The sequence below is a fragment of the Candoia aspera genome, chromosome 1 (assembly GCF_035149785.1).
Source record: "Candoia aspera isolate rCanAsp1 chromosome 1, rCanAsp1.hap2, whole genome shotgun sequence".
In the NCBI taxonomy this organism is placed as follows: domain Eukaryota; kingdom Metazoa; phylum Chordata; class Lepidosauria; order Squamata; family Boidae; genus Candoia; species Candoia aspera.
Genome location: NC_086153.1, coordinates 232,213,941 through 232,233,831, shown reverse-complemented (window position 1 = coordinate 232,233,831; position 19,891 = coordinate 232,213,941). Strand labels below are relative to the sequence as shown.

Sequence of the window (19,891 nt, the reverse complement as noted above, 5' to 3'; positions counted from 1 at the left end):
TGAGAAACCTTCAACACACTCCCCCATAATGTGCATCCAGGTGGGATCTTGAAGCAGATGGTCCTGCAAGAACCCAGGCTCTAACCAGATACAGCTTTCTAGGTCAATGCCAGTACTTTGAATTGTACCTGGAACTCTATCTGCAGCCAATGCAGTGCTCACTACACAGGTATTATATATGTGAGCAATGGCTCTCTCTCTCCAGCATGCGGGCTGCTGTGTTTTTAAATTTTTATTTTACAGTTTTTCTAGCCCACCCAAATCAAAAGATTCTTAGCGGGTTATAACACATTAAAATATAAATGCAACATTAGTAATAAATCGACTAGGACTAAATCAAATAATAAACCAATCCTCCCCCAGGAGGGACACAAACAACTCTAACTAGAGTCAAAGTCCCAGTGAAATAAAACTGTCTGTGAAGATCTTCCAACTGCAGCTTGAAAATAGCATTTGAAGGCTGCCCCATATAGATCACACTGCAATCATCTAAAAGAAAGGTGACAAGGATGAAGTCAAAGGAACCAGGGTCTCCTTCTTTTGGAAAGGTCGCAACTCGTGTTCCAGCTGAAACTGGCCCACCTATCCACAGCCTCCCTCTACCTTGGCAGCAGTAGCCATGCATCTCGGAGAACCCCCAAGTTATGGACCAGCTCCTCTGGGGAGTGCCACCTATTCAGAGACACCACTGAATCGGCCAGAATGCCATAAGGTTGCTGGACAAAGAGTAACTCAGCCTTGCAGAGATTGCACTTCACTCGGTTTTTCTCCCACTTCCGAACGCTTCCCAGCACAAGGGCACTGCATCACTGTTCCAGCCCTGGATGGTGGTGTGTATCATCTGCATATCAGTGACACCTTACTCCAAACCAATGGATGACATCACCCAATAGCTTCTTGTACATGGTGTACAGCAGGGAATAAAGAGAGGAATGCTGTGGCACCCATATTGGAGAGAGCAATAGGTAGACCTTTCCTTCCTCCCCCCTTACCTGGGAACCAGCCACTCAGGAAGGAACCAAACCATTGTAAAACAGAGCCTCTGACTTCCAACCCTTTGGGTGTTGGGGAGTGGGAGGGCAGAACAATACCCTGATCCATAGTATCAAACGTTGCTGAGAAATTTAAAAGGATGGGGAGGGCCCCCTCCCCCTCCAAGTCCCAAGGCAGTGTGAACAATGACATTTCAATCCAATGCCCAAGCCTGAAATGTGACCCGGCACTTGAAGTTGAACTGCCCGCCCGCCCCTGCCTCTCCATAAACTTTGCCCAAAAGGAGAGATTCAAACCCAGATGAGAGTACTCTAATATGGTCAGATCCAGGGACTGTCTTTTCAGTATAGGCCATACTATTATCTTATTCAAGGCAGGCTTTGCCTCTTCTCCTAACGAGGTACTGACACCACCGCCCCTTGAATCCAGCCGATCACCCACCCACTTGTTTCCCAAAGAGCTTGGTAGTCCATGACTTCAGTTTCCATGTGATAGGGCTCATACTGCCCAGGACCCTATCCTCAAGATCCATGAGTTCATACCGCTACACTCTGCCTCTGTTATCACCAAAGATTTGGCCCATTCAAAGTTAAGATCTGAGTGAATTTAAATGATTTTACAAGCAACATGTTGCCTGAAAATCTTGCAGCACCCTGTTGGCAGATTTTGCTGGTAATATAAGAAAACGTTTCTTAACCTACAACCACATGGTCCTGCCAGCTAGTGATGGTGGGAAAAAAGGGAGGAAAGGAAGGCCACTACACTTCAGTTTTACACATTCTATGGGTACAAAACCAGAGAAGGTTTTATTTAAATTTCACCTAGTATATTAATACATTTTTGTTCTTAGAATTTGCTTGCAATCTAGTGTTTTGACAAAAATTTGGAGAGTAGTTGTAAATGTTTTTTCAAAGGAATATTCAGGAAAGATAAGGAAGAAAATAAGTTTTATTTTCTATTTATTTATTTTTATTTTAATCGATTGGTATGGCTGCCTATCTCACAATAGTGATTCTGGTGGTTGGCATAATGTTATATACAATAAACAGTAATATATATATATACATAATGGCAACTGAGGACAGCACAAATCGTTAGCAGGTGACACTTCAATCTACAGAGCCAATTAACCTCCCAATCCCTATGCCCAGAAAAATAGCCATGTCTTTAAGCTTCCTGAAATGCCAGCAGGATTGGAACCAACTGAATCTTGGGCAGGGTTGTGGTGTTCTCGAGGGCAGATGACAGAAAAGGCCCACTCCCTAAGTCCTGCTAGATGAAATTCCTTGACAGACAGGACCTAAAGCATGCCCCTTCTGTCGGATCTAATGGGCATGTAGAAACAACTGGAGAGAAGTGGTCCCGCAAATAACCTGGCCCCATGCCACGTAGGGCTTTATAGGTGACAATCAGCACCTTGAAATGTCCTTGGAAGCACACAGGGAACCAATGCAGTTTGCAGAGCAGAGGTATAAAATGGGCACACATAACTACTTACGCTGCTGCATTCTGGATGGTCTTCAAGGGCAGCCCTATGTAAAGCACGATGCAGTAATCTACTTGAGAGGTGACCAACTTTGAATGACTGTGAGCAGTGCCTCCTGATCCAGGAAGGGGCACAACTGACACACCAGATGAAGTTGTGTAAAACCTCTTCAACTGCAGCTGCCACCTGCTCCTCAAACAAGCACTGAGAGTCCAGGAGAACCCCCAAACCACACACTTCATTTTATTTAAAGAATTTATTAGGCTGCCTGTCTCACACAGTGATCCTAGGCGACTCTCAGCAACTAATAAAAACAGCAACATACTGTATTCTGGTTTTTCTTCAGATCGTATACATATTTTGCCTTAAAAACCAGCAACATAAAAACATACCATACCCTTCCCACCAAGGTGCTGGAACCACCCATTTTGTTGACCTCCTAACCCATCCCCATGCTAGCCCAATGCTTGGGGGAAGAGTCAGGTCTTCACGGCCTTTCAGAAGGCTAAAAAGGCAGAGGCCCCTTGAATCTCAGGTTGGAGGCTATTTCAAAGGCCCGGGGCAGCTACAGAGAAACTGCCCTTCTGAGGTTCCACTAGATGACAACATTTAAGCCAAGGGACCTGGAGTGTGCCCACCCTATTAACCTAGTGGTATGAGCAGATACCCTCAGAGAGACTCGGTCCAGCAGATAACCTGGCTGTGTGCCATGTAGAGTTTTAAAAGTGTCAACCAGCCCCTTGAATTGGACCCTGAAAGCAACTGGCAGCCAGTACAGCTTGCATGACAGTGATGTAACACAAGCAAACTGCGGGGTGCCCAGAACGGTGTGCTGCCACATTCTAGACCAGGTGCAGCTTCCAGATTGCTGTCTGGAGCCAGGCTTGCCGGATTCTGTTACAATGGCCTATCTCAATAAAGTAGAGTTCTAGTAATCTCATGGAGCCTGTTTCCTGTGCTGGTCAACCTCAAAGGGCTGACATCAATCTTTCAAGCTTGACTGCATTTTCCCTTATACCCCAGGGAGTCAGGAAGGAGTCAGTCTGTGTCTTTTCTGAACACTTTCCCTGTTTCTTGGGCTCAATACATGTTTCTGAACATGTTGTAACCATCTCTGAATAGTTTTTCCAAAGTCATCTCCGTGGCTCCCTATAAAATCTGAATAGTGCTAAACTGAATTTTATTGATTTATTTTGCTAACATATAACAAAAAGCCTCATCATGGCAGGTAGTCACACCTAGCCAGCTTTGGCTGATGTCAGAAAAGCTCAGGATCAGACCTGTTCATACTTGGATAGGAGACTACCAGGAAATCACAAGGTTGCAGGCTGGACTAGGAACTGAAAAATCACCCAGAAAAAAGCAGTGGCAAACCACTTCCATACTATTGCCATGAAAATAGTATGGATTTGACCAGATGCCAAGTTCAACCTGAGGAAGACTTTATCCTAACAAAAGCCTCCTCTGCACCCAAGGGCTAACATAATTAAAGAAGCTTATGTTTCTTGATTTTATTTCATTCCAGCCTCTTGCAGTTGGCTGGAGTCTGCAGTTGCTGTAATTGCTGGGGTGACAGTGAGCCATTATTTGGGAAATTAAAGAGCCAAAAATGGTTCCCTCTAAGACAGGTGTTGGGAATTCCTTGAATGTGGTCTAACACAAGAATATTTTCTATTCAGTTTCTATTTATTTATGCAGGTTATTTGAACCTTTTGGCACACGTGGGTCAAACGTATTCTCTAGGTTTGTTAGCCGCCAGGCCTCGAAAGAGCTCGCCATTCCTTTTTAGTTATTGATGTCACTGGGAATCTGACGTCACTGGCGTTTCCCAGGTAACGAACAATGAAGTCACAGAAGGACAGGCGGGGAAGAGCGAGCTCGCGCGCTCGGAGGTGCTGAGACTTTGCAAGTTCTGGGTCGCAGTTTCTATGGAAACCTACGCCTCTGCTAAAAAGGAACTAGCTGGCGGGAGGCCTCGCACACTCTGAATGGGGGAGAGCCCCGAGTGTTGGGGACCTAGAGGCTGCACTTGCTTCCCTAGCGAGCTCAGTTGCCCGACGCCGGCACGGTCGTCTTTTCTGAACTACAGCCCCCTTAAGTTCCTGCGGCAGTGTCTCCTCTTTTTTGCATCCGATCCCCCGCTCTTTCAAGGGGGCGAAAAATACGGTGGGGTCCGACCATTCGACCCCTCAGGACCAGGAGAGGACCGCTCACTGAATACCAGGAACCAGCCATTTCAGTACCCTGCAATCCCACGAGTCCACCCGACCTTCACCCAGGCGGCTTGCCTGCCTTTCTGCCTCCACTGCTCGTCCCTCTGAGCTTCCACTTCGACGCTCCTTCACACAAGCAGCCCTGCCTGCTCCCCTCCCAGTCGCACTCCCGCCTCCTCCTTCTCCCCCCCCCCGCACCCCCCGCCAGCAAGGACTGCGGCTAAGCGCGCTTCTCCGCCGCGGTGACGCGAGAGGCAGCGGGCCGGTTCGGTCTGTCGATCCAACCCTGTCAGTGGGGCCCCCCCGCCAGCCACCCGCGCTGCTTCCCAGAACATGCCCCCACCACCACAGCAGCCGAGCCCTGACAGCGCCCGGGCAGCCTCGGGCAGAGAGAGGGCGGGTTCGGGGAGGGCTCAGTGAGGCCGGCGGTCTCTTTCCCTTCTCTACTCTCTCCCCCCTCCCCGCCCCTCGCCGCCTTCTCCCCGTCGTAGCATACCATTGCTTCCACCGCCGGCATCCCTACATCGAGCCACAGGTCTGGGCCCGGGAGCGTGGTGCGTGTGCAGGGGGTATTCGTGTGCACGTAGAGCCGTGGGGCTGGGAGACGGGAAAGGCACGCGCTGTATTGTATAGAAGGGGCGGGTGGGATGGTACAGGAGCCGGGTATCAGCTGGGGCGGGTTAGGCACGGTTGGGCTGCAAGAAAGGGTGCAGAATAACACTGCGTGGAATTTGGGGGTGAGGGAGAGAGGTGAAGGTAGGTCGCTCCAAGAGGACGGGGCTGTCCCTTGCTCTCCAAAAAGTGAAACCAAGCGCCCAGCACGTTTTCCGTCTTCATCGACTTCTCTGTTAGGTCTCTCGTGGGTTGAAGCGGAATCCTGTGCCAGCCCGCCCTCCTGGATCTTAGGTCGCCATTCTCTAAAAGCAACAGAGAGGCTTTCACCTTAGCAAAGGCACGGGTAGCGATGGCAGCACCTCGCGTTACCTCTGCTCCAATTATTCCAATGGAGCAATGCTTTTCTGACTTTCTGAGTTTGCTGCGGGTTGAGTTCAGCTAGCTTGAAAGGTGGTTGGAATAGTAATTTACTATTGTATGGAATGTCTTAGTCAGGATGAAGGTGTATTTGAACCTTACATCGCTTTAGCCACCAGGTTGCCATATTTTATTTCTGCAGGGCTCCTGTGCCATTAATGGCTGCAAAGCAAGCATACATTTAGTCGCTGAGTAGCATTCCCAAACATGGAAGTTAAGTTTAAACTGCACCTGCTGACTTTATTTTGTTCTTGTGAGAAAGACAGGCAGCATGTTTTTCTAATGGGGCAGACCTATGGAAACCTGAGCTTTGTGAATGAATTAGGCAGGGTTAAATTCAGTGTGATTTTGTGAGGTAAGAATGTTTTGTGGGAACTCAGTGCTTCCTTTATTATTTAAAAAAACCAGATCTGCTATGAGGATATATACACTAAGAAACAAACAAAAATACATAGCTTGAGGCTTCAACTAAATTTCCGAAGATCATATAAACATCAATCTTGTGTGTGTGTGCTCACTCAGAAGTATGCCCATTTCTTTCTCTTCTAAGTGTGGTTAGTTGTGTATCCGAGTCCTATAGGTGTTTTTAGGATTGAACCTTACATGTATTTCCGTTTGAGTCACTTTGCTTAATTGGTTATGGTGATTAGCAAGCTCCCCATCAAATGCATGCTTATAGAATTTGGGTAACTGACTTGAAAAAGGTGGCTTGCTAAAGATAACACAGTGCATGTTAAATGTGCAATAGGCTGAATTATGGCTAAAACATGGGAATGTTTGGACATGAAGTTATTTCTGTTGGACATGGCTTTATAAGGAATTAGATTCTGAAGTAGTTTTTCTAATATGTTTGTAGGAGAAATTGAACTTTATGTTCAACAATCTCCTTGTGTTGAAGTTCAGTTTCTTCTACAAATGTCTACAAATAGACAATAAGTATTGCTTAATGTTGTAACTTAAGCATGTTTCCCCCCCCCCCATATATCTGTCTATATAGTTGGAATGGAGAAAATAGCATACTAATCTATGTTGTTGTTTTTCTGTGAAGCCTCAGCAGGTTTTGGAATGGTTTCCAAATGTGCAGCAGGTCTCTTTATTCACATTCAGAATCTTGACCAGCTTAATGTGTTTGTACTTGGGAAGAGGTTTTCTCATAAATACTGATTCTGGACAGTATGGAGCATAGGGTACACTCTCACCTCCCAGGTAGTGAGTGGCACATATAACTTAACTATTTACATTCTCCAGGTGTATTTTCCTTAAAAAAATTCCTTTATGAGCCCCTCTGTGTTGCATTATTTTCAGTTATGGTCATGTCTAGTACAGTATTTTGTCTTCCAGACGGGATACAAGAGTTCACAAGGATTTGCGATGTAATTTTAAGTGTGTGAACTGTAGATTTAGTGGCTGTTCTTGCCCTCTTATCCCTTTATGAGGTTAATAAGGTGGTTTGACTGTGCAGGGCTATTGTGGATTATTGTAATAACGTGTGTGAAGTGATGCGATTGCTTGAGATATGCGACAGGAACAGCAGGTTGCAAGGGCCAAGAGCCAGAGCAATTTGGTAAGTGCACAGGGTAAAGGATATCCATGAAAACAGCTCACTGGGAGGGCTGCAGACTTTTTTTTCCCTTGAATGTACTCCTGCACCTTGAACAGATGCAGGATAGGCAGAGATTTAGTAGCTTCTCCCTGCATAACAATGCTGAGCAAAGCTATGCGTGATTTAAATTCTGCATGGCATGCAGGTATAAGAGGGGGGGTAGTGACTCCCCTTAAATCCCCAGAAACCTTGATTACAGTGTGTTGCGCAAACAGAACAGTAGAAGTTCAGAATTGCCAAGAATATCAGCACTGACAACACAATCCTATGCATATTTATCTAGAAGCCTTTGTTCTAATAAGTTTAAGAATGAAGCCTTAACTTAGCAAGTTATGTTCACAGCTTTAGCAGCTCCATGCTCTAGCTGGGTTGACACAACCCTATAAATCATAAAACAAATTCATGCATCCTATTAAGACAAGGTTTGTTTAACCATTGTTGGTAGCACAATCCATTATTAGCTGGCTTCACACAACACAGTAAGGTATATAACTGGCTTTTGATACTGTGTGTTATGCCAAAACCAAACAAATTACATACTTCAGCATTTCTCAGGCTGTGAACTCTTACAGGAGGTTGTGAGATAAGAGGAGGGTCAGCACAGAGTGCTTTCCTTGTGCTGCTTTTGCAGCAAACTTACCAGTTTGATGCAAAATTATGCTGAATGCAAAGCAACCCTGCAGTTCCAGAGCCCTATATGAAGTCTGAATGTCTGTTTGCTTGTTTGCTTTTACAATTTGCATTTGCCTTTTAGAGGAGGAGTAATCATGCCTGGAGGGCATGAAGTTTCTGTGCAAAAGTGACCATCTGATCAGATACTCACACTGCAGAGGAAATTACCACTGAAGGGAGGATGGCTGTAAGATTGCATAGGAGGAAATGGCAAGAGTAGGGGAGAGATTTACATGCACCAGGATTGGGAAAAAAAGATTGATACAGAGAGCACCAAAAGCAGCTTCTGGTCTTCCCGTGTTGTGCAAGCTATAGCATTTTAAGAACAGTTTAAGAGAAGCTGATTTAAGGCAAGGCAACATTTTTTTTTCTCCCTGACTTTGGTAAATGAGACTGTCTTCAAAATGAAATCCCAATTTCAGGAATTATGCAAAAGGAAGCAAGTTCATTCTTCATGTTAAAAAATGGTTTTAGATTGTACTGGGTGGTTTTTGCTTATTTGCAAAAAAACTTGTTATTTTAAAAAATTGTAAAGTTCTATCACTGTTTCATTTGCTATATGGGTCAAAATTAGTTTATTTCTTGCCCAACCCCAGTCCCAGTGAAAACATTTATTCACAGGTGGGAGATGGCACAATTTCTTTTTCTCAGGCCATAATATGGCAAAGTTTGGGAACTACTGACGTGGTCCAGGAAGACGTAAAACAGCAGAGGGTATTAAAATGTTACTATTTTAACTCCCTACCACATTTCCCTTTTGCTGTGTTGAAACTCCCTAGCCTCTCATTAGCTTAAGAGTTGCTATGGAAACTTACCCAGTGGGTTGGATTTTGAAATAAGGTCAGATGGGGATTTCTTTCCAGCTTCTCATCTGAGGAAGTAAGAATGTGGTTTGAGCTGCTACCTTTGACCAGCGACTCCTTTGCATTGCTATATTTATATAATTCTTCAGTTTGACATATGATTGTTTTCTGATACTGGGGATAAAAAATAAATACATGCCAGTCTCGCTGATACAAGAAATTATTCATGATATGGGTGAGCATTTGGGGGATATCTTTTATTGTGCTAGGCCGTGTCATCCAAAACACAGTTTTCTTCAGCTGTCTTAATCTCCTCTTTGATCCCATTTTCTTTTTGTATTGTTAAGTGTCCCACAGCCACAAATAGGCATCTGTCTTGGCTGTATACTTTTATCTGCTCTCTACTGTGTCTCAACTCACAGGATCTGACAGTCAAAATGCTGATCAAAGAATATCACATACTGCTGCCCATGAGCCTGACAGAATACCAGGTGGCCCAACTTTACATGATCCAGGTAATATCAGTTTGGACAAGCAGGCTGATGGGTATTTATTTAACCAGATAGAGTTTTTGGGTTAACAGGATTGGTAGACTAAAACCGAGCAGGGTTGAGGGATTCAAAGAACAAAAGGTATGGATTGCAGGCTTAAGAAAGCTGTCTCTCTCTCTCTCTCCTTAGAAGAAGAGCCGTGAGGAGTCCAGTGGCGAAGGCAGTGGGGTTGAAATCCTGTCCAACCGACCATACAGTGATGGTCCAGGAGGGAGTGGTCAATATACACATAAGATCTACCATGTGGGCTCTCATATTCCTAGCTGGTTCCGTGCTCTCCTACCTAAGGCTGCTCTGCAGGTGGAGGAGGAATCTTGGAATGCCTACCCCTACACACGGACCAGGTGAAAGGCAGTGGAAGGCTGGAACAGGGCAGGGAGAGGGTGGGGTTGGCATCTGCCAAGGCGGTAAAGGTGGCTCTATGAGTTTCATCTTTCTCCTCATAGATACACATGCCCCTTTGTGGAGAAATTTTCAATTGAGATTGAGACTTACTACCGACCAGATGCTGGAAAGCAAACCAATATCTTCAATCTAAGTGCTGCAGAGCGCAGGCAAAGGATTGTGGGTGAGTTCTCAAACACTGAGCGATGCCTCTCACTTTAGGCCAGCCTTTCTCAACCTTTTGACCCTGGAGGAACCCTTGAAATATTTTTCAGGCCTTGGGGAACCCCTGCACATTCAGGCTCAAATATAGGCCAGAAGTTACAAAATTATTATATTCATTTCATGGGTAGGCCTGTGTATATGCATTAACAGTATTCTTAAACTAAAAATAAAGAATGAAACTTACCTCTTTAATATGAAGTTCCCTGAATTTGAAATAACTTTTCTGAATTGTGATCTCCCAGGGAACCCCTAGTGACCTCTCACAGAACCCTAGGATTGCACCAAACCCTGGTTGAGAAACCCTGCTTTAGGTTATACAGAATGTAATATAATATCTGAATGTTGCTTTGCTGAGCAACCAATTGTGCAGGAGTGGCTGATGATGGGTATCTGATATTTAGGGTCAGTAAGTGACTGAAGTGTAAGTCAGTGGATATGTGTTTCGCTCATAGAATGTAGGGTGCTGTGTAGTGAGGCAGCCTTCACCTTGTGAAGGCTTCACTCCATGTAGATGTCATGAACATCCACACTTTGAATTTCCAACCAGCATTCCTCTTGTTGAAATCCAATGCAGCTGAGGGCAAGAGATTGGGAGATGCTGCTGTTACACACCAGGAGTGGAAGAACAGACAGCAGGCTCCTGGCAAAACAGATGTACAGTATGCAATAGCAGTAGTCAGAGAATGTAGTTGAGCATCTGAACAAATTTTCACATGAGAGGGAACAGTAGCCTGAGAAACCCAAGTAAGATTATCTTAGTTTCCAGCAATCACTTTTTACAAAACATCCTCCACTTACTCACAGATACCATTGATATTGTACGGGACCCCATCTCACCCAGCGAATACAAGATAGAGGAAGATCCAAGACTATACCATTCAATGAAGACAGGACGTGGACCTCTGGGAGATGACTGGCTAGACATTGAAACTTCTGGGCCTTTTATGTGTGCTTACAAGCTTTGTAAGGTGGAGTTTCGCTACTGGGGCATGCAGTCCAAGATTGAACAGTTCATCCATGATGTAGGTGAGCACATCTTCCTTATTGCCATTCTTTTTATTCTTCCCCCAGCAAAGTGGGTACTTTGGTTCTTCCAGATGTTGAGCTACAGCTCCCAGCAGTTCCATCCAACATTTCCAGTGGAAATAGTTTAGCAACATCTGGAGGACCACAGGTCCCCCAACTCTGGCCTCCTGAGGCTAGTTAGTATAGGCCACACTGTATGTCTAGGCAGTGGAATAGGATGATTTATCCTGTACTTGTGCTGGCAGAGGCACAATGCCCATTTCCTCTCCGGTGGCAGTACTTGTGCAGTGCCTTTTCTGCTGAACTGCCCTTCTCATATGAACTTCATTAAAGCTACCTAATGTGAAATCAGATTTAATAATGGCCCAAAGATCTAGTAGCAGTTCAAAACCTCCCTTGAGATCCCTATATTAAAGAGACAGTCTAAGGTCTAGGCCGCACCAAGGCTCAGAATCATTCTTGCTGAGCTGAAAAAAAATAATTGGGTCCCCTGCCATTTTGAAAAGCAGTGTCCTTCATATTTTTCTGCTACTTACAAGGTGTTTGTTCAGGATCCACAATCTATCAGCATATGGCAACTCAAAATGTATTTTCAGTTACCTCTGAAATTGGTGGGGAATTGGACTTTCTTCCTCCGCGATGCTGACTATCTAGTGCTCTAGTCCACCCAAAGAGCTTTTGATGTATTGGTTGGTTGCCTGCGAGATACACTTCCTGCTGCTGTGACCTCAGAAATATTAGTGGTGGTAACCATGTGAGAGAAAGGTTGCAAGTAGTAGAAGAAACTCACAGAGGCTGAAGTAGTAAATTAGAGAAAGAGGCCAACTGTGTTGACACTACAGTTAAAGGAGGGGGCAGATTTCAAAAGACTTCAGAAAAGATAGAAGGACATAGATAATATGAAATAATGATTGCCTGTTAAGCCTAGTACTAGATTGAGGAAATTTGTTTACAATCAGCTGCAGAAAATAGGACATACTAAAGGCTTAACAACATTTATGATTGGGGAATGTATAATGGGAAGTTGTTTACACCAGATTTAGTGGGAGTAAGGTTGTCATTTTATGTCTGTGTGTCTATGTAAAATCTGTGTAAATTGGCTTCTGGCATGAACAGAATTGGCATCCAACTTTGTGCAGCACTTCCCAGACAAAAAAATTGAGCTAGGTTATGCTGTCTGCTCATTTAACCTGTGTCCTTGGATGCAGTAGCTGACATGTGAGGGATGTTGAGGGTGACAAGATTGCAGTATAAATTGAGGGTAATCATTTTTGCTTGGATATGAGCATGATTCCGGAATTTCTGAAAGAGTTGAAAAAAAATGTTTGTGAGATAAAATAAAGTTTTGTTATACAGAAAAACAAGTTTTGTTATACAGAAAAACTGTCCAGTGACATGCTGGATGCGATGAAATGGTAGTAGTGGGATGATACGGTATCTTTTTATTTCAGCATGTCAGTAGAAGCTTAGATTCCTGGCTGTGCTTTTTCCACAAAATCAATATGTGAATAATGCAGGTTGATTTAGAGAGCCTGGTTTCAATTTAACCCAAGGGATTATCTCCATTCCTGAATACTAGTTTGGGATTAAATTTATTTTGAGGGACTGATTTTAGCAGTATGCTTGTGTGTTGGTCGTGGGCAAACAAAATGCCAAAATTGGTCTGTGCATCTTCATATACAAAAGGGAAGGGAATTGCAATCCTATCAACTCCTCTGATTCTCTAAATTGAGTTTTTCTTTTAAATCTGAACTGGATTGTAATCCTCCTTTAAATTACTAAAAAGCAGTGGAAGAAGCATTCACAGAATAAATAACATTTAATGTATTTTAATGTATTGAGGAGCTGAAGCTAGGCCTAACCATAAATAAAATCAATAAGGGGAGTGCACTATGGCTAATGCAGCGTGTATGGGAAGAGCTGTGCCATCATGATTCCCGAATGCCTTCCTGTAGGTCTACGGAAAGTGATGCTGCGAGCTCATCGCCAGGCCTGGTGTTGGCAGGACGAGTGGATAGATCTCACAATGGATGACATCCGGAGGCTGGAGGAGGAAACAGCACGTATGCTGGCTCAGAAGATGGCTACATGTGCGGAACCTGAGTTAGGTCCTGGTGTGCCCAGCCCTGAGCGCCCAGCTGAGTTAGGTGGCCATGAGAAGCAGGACAGAGTTGATAGCCTGAGGGCTCCAGATTCCTCTCCAGATGACCCATTTGCGAAGCAATGGTCATCTTCTTCTCGGTCCTCCTACTCTTCTCAACATGCTGGTGAGTAACCGCTGTAACAAATAGAAAAGAAATTGTAGTAGGATAGAATATCACACCAATGAAAACGGACTCTTGGTGCGGAGGATTTGTGAGAAAGGATGAAGTTTGTTCACATTTCATTCTAGATTATATTCAGGGACTAACTACTCCTGTACTGGAGGTAATGTTGGTTTGGTTCTTTCACAAAGGATTTTTGTCTCTTTCCTTACTTGTTCTTGACTTGTTTGATTTTGACTCATTTGAAATATTGTACTTTATTTTGCATTGTGCAGGCATCTGTATGGTATTGAGTACTGATATGCATTTTAAAGAAAGATTAGTTGGGGTGCATATTACACAGTGTCTACAATAGCAATCCCTGTTTTCCTTTTCCTTTTGTCATTCTCTCCCTGTATTTGGAACTTAAAAAAAGAAAAGAATTCAGGAAAAGGTGGAAACACATATAGGTATACAGGGAAAAAAAGTTCTGTTGCAGAATATTTGTTGTGAAACTGATTGTATTAGTAATTGTCCTGATTACCAGGAAACACACTGAGGCGAGGACTTGGTCTCTAATATTTATTAGTAGTACTTAACAAGAATCCTAACAAACTGAGAAAGCGTGGGAAAACCCAGCCATATAAACCCCAAAGGTTAAGGCGGTCCCGATCTGTGTCTCTTTGAATGGCTGAACAGTTCCTCAGTGCTACGCATGCGCTTGACAGTCTGGGTGAGAGCCCCCTGCTCGCCATCCTTACTCATGACAGTAATCGTCTGTAGTCTGCCTTAGTTGATTTTCCTATTCTGTTCTTGTCTGTAAAAGATTAAGAACTTCCTGCAATTTTCTGCAATCAGAAATTCAGAAAATTGAGCGAGTAAAGAAAACTTCATAGTTAAGACATAGTAAGATTCCAAAGGTCATAGCTACCGTAATGACGAAGTGTTCCTGTTGATACATAAGAATGACCACCTTTACCCAGATCTCTTGGTCATGATGATTTCACTTGATATGTCTCTGCAGTTGCAGTGTCTCCACACAGTTTATCAGAATGGCGGATGCAAAATATTGCACGGGACTCTGAGAACAGTTCTGAAGAGGAATTCTTTGATGCTCATGGTTTGTAATACTGGATAGAGTAGCACATTGTTTTTGTTTCTGAGAAGTCTTAGACTTGAACTCAGAACTCGTCTGTAGATGCAGGTAGCTGCTGTTGGTTCCAACAGTAGGGACTACAGGTATGTAGAAGCAGGTCTGTGAAAACTAATTCTCTCTCTCTGTATTGAGAGTTGGATTTGTATGGATTTATATGGTGAGTGAAGAATCAGAATCTCTTCCTTACCCTTTGAAATATAGATAGATTTTAGCTCAGTTGTAAAACCATATGGTTTTTTTGTGTATATGGTGATCAAGTGCCATAGGAAATATAGGAAGCTATCTTCCACCAAACCAATACTTATCCAGCCCAGTATTACCAACACAGAAGGCCAGAAACTTTCAAAGAATTTTAGATAGGTGTCTTTTCAACTCCTATTTCGTGGATCCCAAAGGTTAATTCCAGAGAATTTAAAATTTCTACTTAAAGATCATGGATTCAAATGGAAGAGAATGTACGTATGTAGCTCATATACTGAACTGTGTTATACTGTATATGTAGCTCATGTGTTGAACTGTGGAGTCCTTGGTGCTCTCTGAGCTAGTTGTTTGCAGATGTTTCATTACCCAGCGAGGTAACATCATCATGCAAGTGAGTGTGGGGTTGCTCCCAGTTTATATTCAGTAGCTTGCCCTGCCAATTTTGCTGGGGGTGTGATTTTCTCTTTGGTAGTTCCTTGATTAGGATATTGTTTTCTGCTTGATTGTTTGCCTGGTATTAACCCCTGCTTATCTGGGGTGTTAGTTCCTGAAGATGTGTTCTGATCTTTTTGTTTCCTTCTTAGCTTTTTTATTGTCTCTTTTGAATGGTGTGTAAATGTTGTTTATCTCTATGTGTTTGTTGATGGCTGATTTGTCTGAATGCCAAGCTTCTAGGAATTCCCTAGCGTTTTTGGCTTGGTCTAAGATGCTCACAGTTTCCCACTTGAAACTATGGTTGCGTCTCTCCATGTGTTGTGAGATTAAGGGGTTTTCACTGTGTCTTCTGACTGCTAGTTTGTGTTCGTGGATGCACTCTGGTAGTCTTCTGCTTGTCTGTCCTACATAGTGGCTGTTACATTCCTTGCACAACAACCCACACTAACCCAAGTGCTCCATTACCAAAGTAACAACCTAACCTCCCATAAGAGGAGCTGTGCAAGAACATTATTCAGACAAGCACAAACGCATTGCAGCTACCCAGAACACCAAAAAGGAAGCAGACCAGCTATACAATATCTTCCAACAAAATGGATGCCCACTGAACTTTCTTAGAAAGTGCCTGACCACTCAACCCACAACGAGTACAAGCTATGATGAATAACACTGTCATACATCAAAAACTTATCAGAAACAACCAACAGACTACCACATGGCATCACTGTAGCACACAAACCAACTACAGGTAGTTCTTATTTATCTATCTATCTGTCTATCAAATTTTTATCACCACCCATCTCCCCCATCTTCAGCAAAGGATCGTTACCTTGTCGTGGTGCTGGAGCTTGAGCACCTCAGTGATGCCATGAGCTAAACCGTGAAGGGCCAGGAAGGTCATGACAGAGAGGTCAGACTAAATGCGATCCCTGGGGAAGGTAATGGCAACCCACCCCAGTATTCTTGCCGTGAAAACTAAATGGATCAGTACAACCAGAGATATGTCGGTATACCATCGGAAGATGAGACCCCCAGGTCGGAAGATGGTCAAAATGCTACTGGGGAGGAACAGAGGATGAGTTCAACTAGCCCCAGACGTGATGACACAGCTAGCTCAAAGCCGAAAGGACCGCTAGCGGCCGACGGTGCTGGTGGTGAATGGCAAATCTGATGTTCTAAGGATCAACACACCATTGGAACCTGGAATGTAAGATCTATGAGCCAGGGCAAATTGGATGTGGTTATTGGTGAGATGTCAAGAGTAAAGATAGACATTTTGGGCATCAGTGAACTGAAATGGACTGGAATGGGCCACTTCACATCAGATGACCACCAGATCTACTACTGTGGACAAGAGGACCACAGAAGAAATGGAGTAGCCTTCATAATTAATAGTAAAGTGGCTAAAGCAGTGCTTGGATACAATCCAAAAAACGATAGAATGATCTCAATTCGAATTCAGGGCAAGCCATCTAACATCACAGTGATCCAAATATACGCCCCAACCACAGATGCTGAAGAAGCTGAAGTAGAGCAGTTCTGTGAGGATCTGCAGCACCTACTGGACAACACGCCTAAAAGAGATGTTATTTTCATCACGGGAGACTGGAATGCTAAGGTGGGCAGTCAACTGACACTTGGAATTACAGGTAAGCATGGCCTGGGAGAACAACACGAAGCAGGACATAGGCTGATAGAATTTTGCCAAGACAACTCACTCTGCATAACAAACACTCTCTTCCAACAACCTAAGAGACAGCTTTATACGTGGACTTCACCAGATGGACAACACCGAAATCAGATTGACTACATCCTTTGCAGCCAAAGGTGGCGGACATGTATACAGTGGGTAAAAACAAGACCTGGAGCTGACTGTAGTTCAGATCACAAACTTCTTATTGCACAATTTAGGATCAGACTAAAGAGATTAGGGAAGACCCACAGATCAGCTAGATATGAGCTCACTAATATTCCTAAGGAATATGCAGTAGAGGTGAAGAAGTTCCCGGACGAACTCTGGGCAGAAGTGCGCAACATTGTTCAGGAGGCGGCAACAAAATACATCCCAAAGAAAGAGAAAACCAAGAAGGCAAAATGGCTGTCTGCTGAGACACTAGAAGTAGCCCAAGAAAGAAGGAAAGCAAAAGGCAACAGTGATAGGGGGAGATATGCCCAATTAAATGCAAAATCCCAGAGGTTAGCCAGAAGAGATAAGGAATTATTTTTAAACAAGCAATGCGTGGAAGTGGAAGAAGACAATAGAATAGGAAGGACAAGAGACCTCTTCCAGAAAATTAGAAACATTGGAGGTAAATTCCAGGCCAAAATGGGTATGATCAAAAACAAAGATGGCAAGGACCTAACAGAAGAAGAAGAGATCAAGAAAAGGTGGCAAGAATATACAGAAGACCTGTATAGGAAGGATAACAATATCGGGGATAGCTCTGACGGTGTGGTCAGTGAGCTCGAGCCAGACATCCTGAAGAGTGAGGTTGAATGGGCCTTAAGAAGCATTGCTAATAACAAGGCAGCTGGAGACGATGGCATCCCAGCTGAATTGTTCAAAATCTTGCAAGATGATGCTGTCAAGGTAATGCATGCTATATGCCAGCAAATTTGGAAAACACAAGAATGGCCATCCGATTGGAAAAAATCAACTTATATCCCCATACCAAAAAAGGGAAACACTAAAGAATGTTCAAACTATCAAACAGTGGCACTCATTTCACATGCCAGTAAAGTAATGCTCAAGATCCTGCAAGGTAGACTTCAGCAATTCATGGAGCGAGAATTGCCAGATGTACAACCTGGGTTTAGAAAAGGCAAAGGAACTCGGGACCAAATTGCCAATATCCGCTGGATAATGGAAAAAGCCAGGGAGTTTCAGAAAAACATCTATTTCTGTTCTATTGACTATTCTAAAGCCTTTGACTGTGTGGACCATAACAAATTGTGGCAAGTTCTTAGCGGTATGGGGATACCAAGTCATCTTGTCTGCCTCCTGAAGAATCTGTATAACGACCAAGTAGCAACAGTAAGAACAGACCACGGAACAACGGACTGGTTTAAGATTGGGAAAGGAGTACGGCAGGGCTGTATACTCTCACCCTACCTATTCAACTTTTATGCAGAACACATCATGCGACAAGCTGGGCTTGAGGAATCCAAGGCTGAAGTTAAAATCTCTGGAAGAAACATTAACAATCTCAGATATGCAGATGATACCACTTTGATGGCTGAAAGTGAAGAGGACCTGAGGAGCCTTATGATGAAGGTGAAAGAAGAAAGTGCAAAAGCTGGCTTGCAGCTAAACCTCAAAACAGCCAAGATTATGGCAACCAGCTTGATTGATAACTGGCAAATAGAGGGAGAAAATGTAGAAGCAGTGAAAGACTTTGTATTCCTAGGTGCAAAGATTACTGCAGATGCTGACTGCAGTCAGGAAATCAGAAGACGCTTAATCCTTGGGAGAAGAGCAATGACAAATCTCGATAAAATAGTTAAGAGCAGAGACATCACACTGACAACAAAGGCCCGCATAGTTAAAGCAATGGTGTTCCCCGTAGTAACATATGGCTGTGAGAGCTGGACCATAAGGAAGGCTGAGAGCAGGAAGATAGATGCGTTTGAACTGTGGTATTGGAGGAAAATTCTGAGAGTGCCTTGGACTGCAAGAAGATCAAACCAGTCCATCCTCCAGGAAATAAAGCCAGACTGCTCACTTGAGGGAATGATATTAAAGGCCAAACTGAAATACTTTGGCCACATAATGAGAAGACAGGACACCCTGGAGAAGATGCTGATGCTAGGGAGAGTGGAGGGCAAAAGGAAGAGGGGCTGACCAAGGGCAAGATGGATGGATGATATTCTAGAGGATATTTTCGTCCCTGGGGGAGCTGGGGGTGTTGACGACCGACAGGAAGCTCTGGCGTGGGCTGGTCCATGAAGTCACAAAGAGTCAGAAGCGACTAAACGAATAAACAACAACATCTCCCCCACATGTAGGTCTTGAATTACAACAGCAACTGGGACCGGAATTTCCATCGCTAAGTGATGTGGTCATACAGCACGACATAACGTGACTACATTGCTTAGTGACGGCAATCCCTGCAATCTCTGTTGCAGTTGTTAAGCAAGGATCATGGGTCATTAGGCGAGGACCTCCTCACAACTTCCTGCTGGCTACAACAACCAGAGTCAGTGGGGAAGCTGGCAGGAAGTTGCAAGTCCCAGGTGGCTCACAAGCAGACCAGCAGGCATGTAAGTGCCTGCTCTTGGGGGGAGAGGGAGCAAGGGAGGGGGGGTGTGGGTAGCCAGGGAGGTGCAAGCGTGCCAGGGCTTGGGGTGGCTGCTGCCGGATGGGAGATGGTGCACGAGGTTGTGTGTGAGTGGCCGGGGAGATGCAGCATGAGTGCAACAAGGCTTGGGGAGGGTGCGTAAGTGGCTGGGGAGGTACAGCGCAAGTGCAGCAGGGCTTGGGGTGGCTGCTGCTGGGTGGGGGAGGGTTCCGAGTGGCCGGGGAGGGTGTGTGAATGGCCAGCACGAGCGCAGAGGGGCTGGGGGAGACTTACCTGAGCAACTTGCAACCTTCCCTGCCAGCTTCCCCATGACTTCGCTTGTGGGAAGCCGGCAGGGAAGGTCGTTAATCACGATCCCATGACTGTGGGACACTGCAACCGTTGTAAGTGCGAGCCAGTTGCTAAGCACCCAGATCATAAGTGCTTGGACAGACGGAACTTCAAGGACTGATTGTAAACACCACTCGTTCAGCGCCATTGTAAATTTGAACAGTCGCTGAACAAGTGGTCATTAACCGAGGACTAGCTCCAAAACATCTTAAGCAAACCAAAAGACCAGTAACCCTAGTA

At 44.4% G+C, this 19,891-nt stretch overlaps 2 protein-coding genes across 2 annotated transcripts in view; one reads left to right on the top strand and one right to left on the bottom strand.

Moving 5' to 3' along the window:
* Positions 1–19,891, bottom strand: part of NDUFV1 (NADH:ubiquinone oxidoreductase core subunit V1) — a 171,451-nt gene that overhangs the window by 68,740 nt on the left and 82,820 nt on the right. The window lies entirely within an intron of this gene.
* Positions 8,619–19,891, top strand: part of PITPNM1 (phosphatidylinositol transfer protein membrane associated 1) — a 30,643-nt gene continuing 19,370 nt past the window's right edge. The window contains exons 1-6 of the mRNA XM_063289140.1: positions 8,619–9,317; positions 9,483–9,697; positions 9,800–9,921; positions 10,767–10,988; positions 12,944–13,255; positions 14,256–14,351. Of these exons, the coding sequence (XP_063145210.1) occupies positions 9,240–9,317; positions 9,483–9,697; positions 9,800–9,921; positions 10,767–10,988; positions 12,944–13,255; positions 14,256–14,351 (1,045 nt within the window). The 5' untranslated portion in view covers positions 8,619–9,239. The remainder of the gene's footprint in view (positions 9,318–9,482; positions 9,698–9,799; positions 9,922–10,766; positions 10,989–12,943; positions 13,256–14,255; positions 14,352–19,891) is intronic.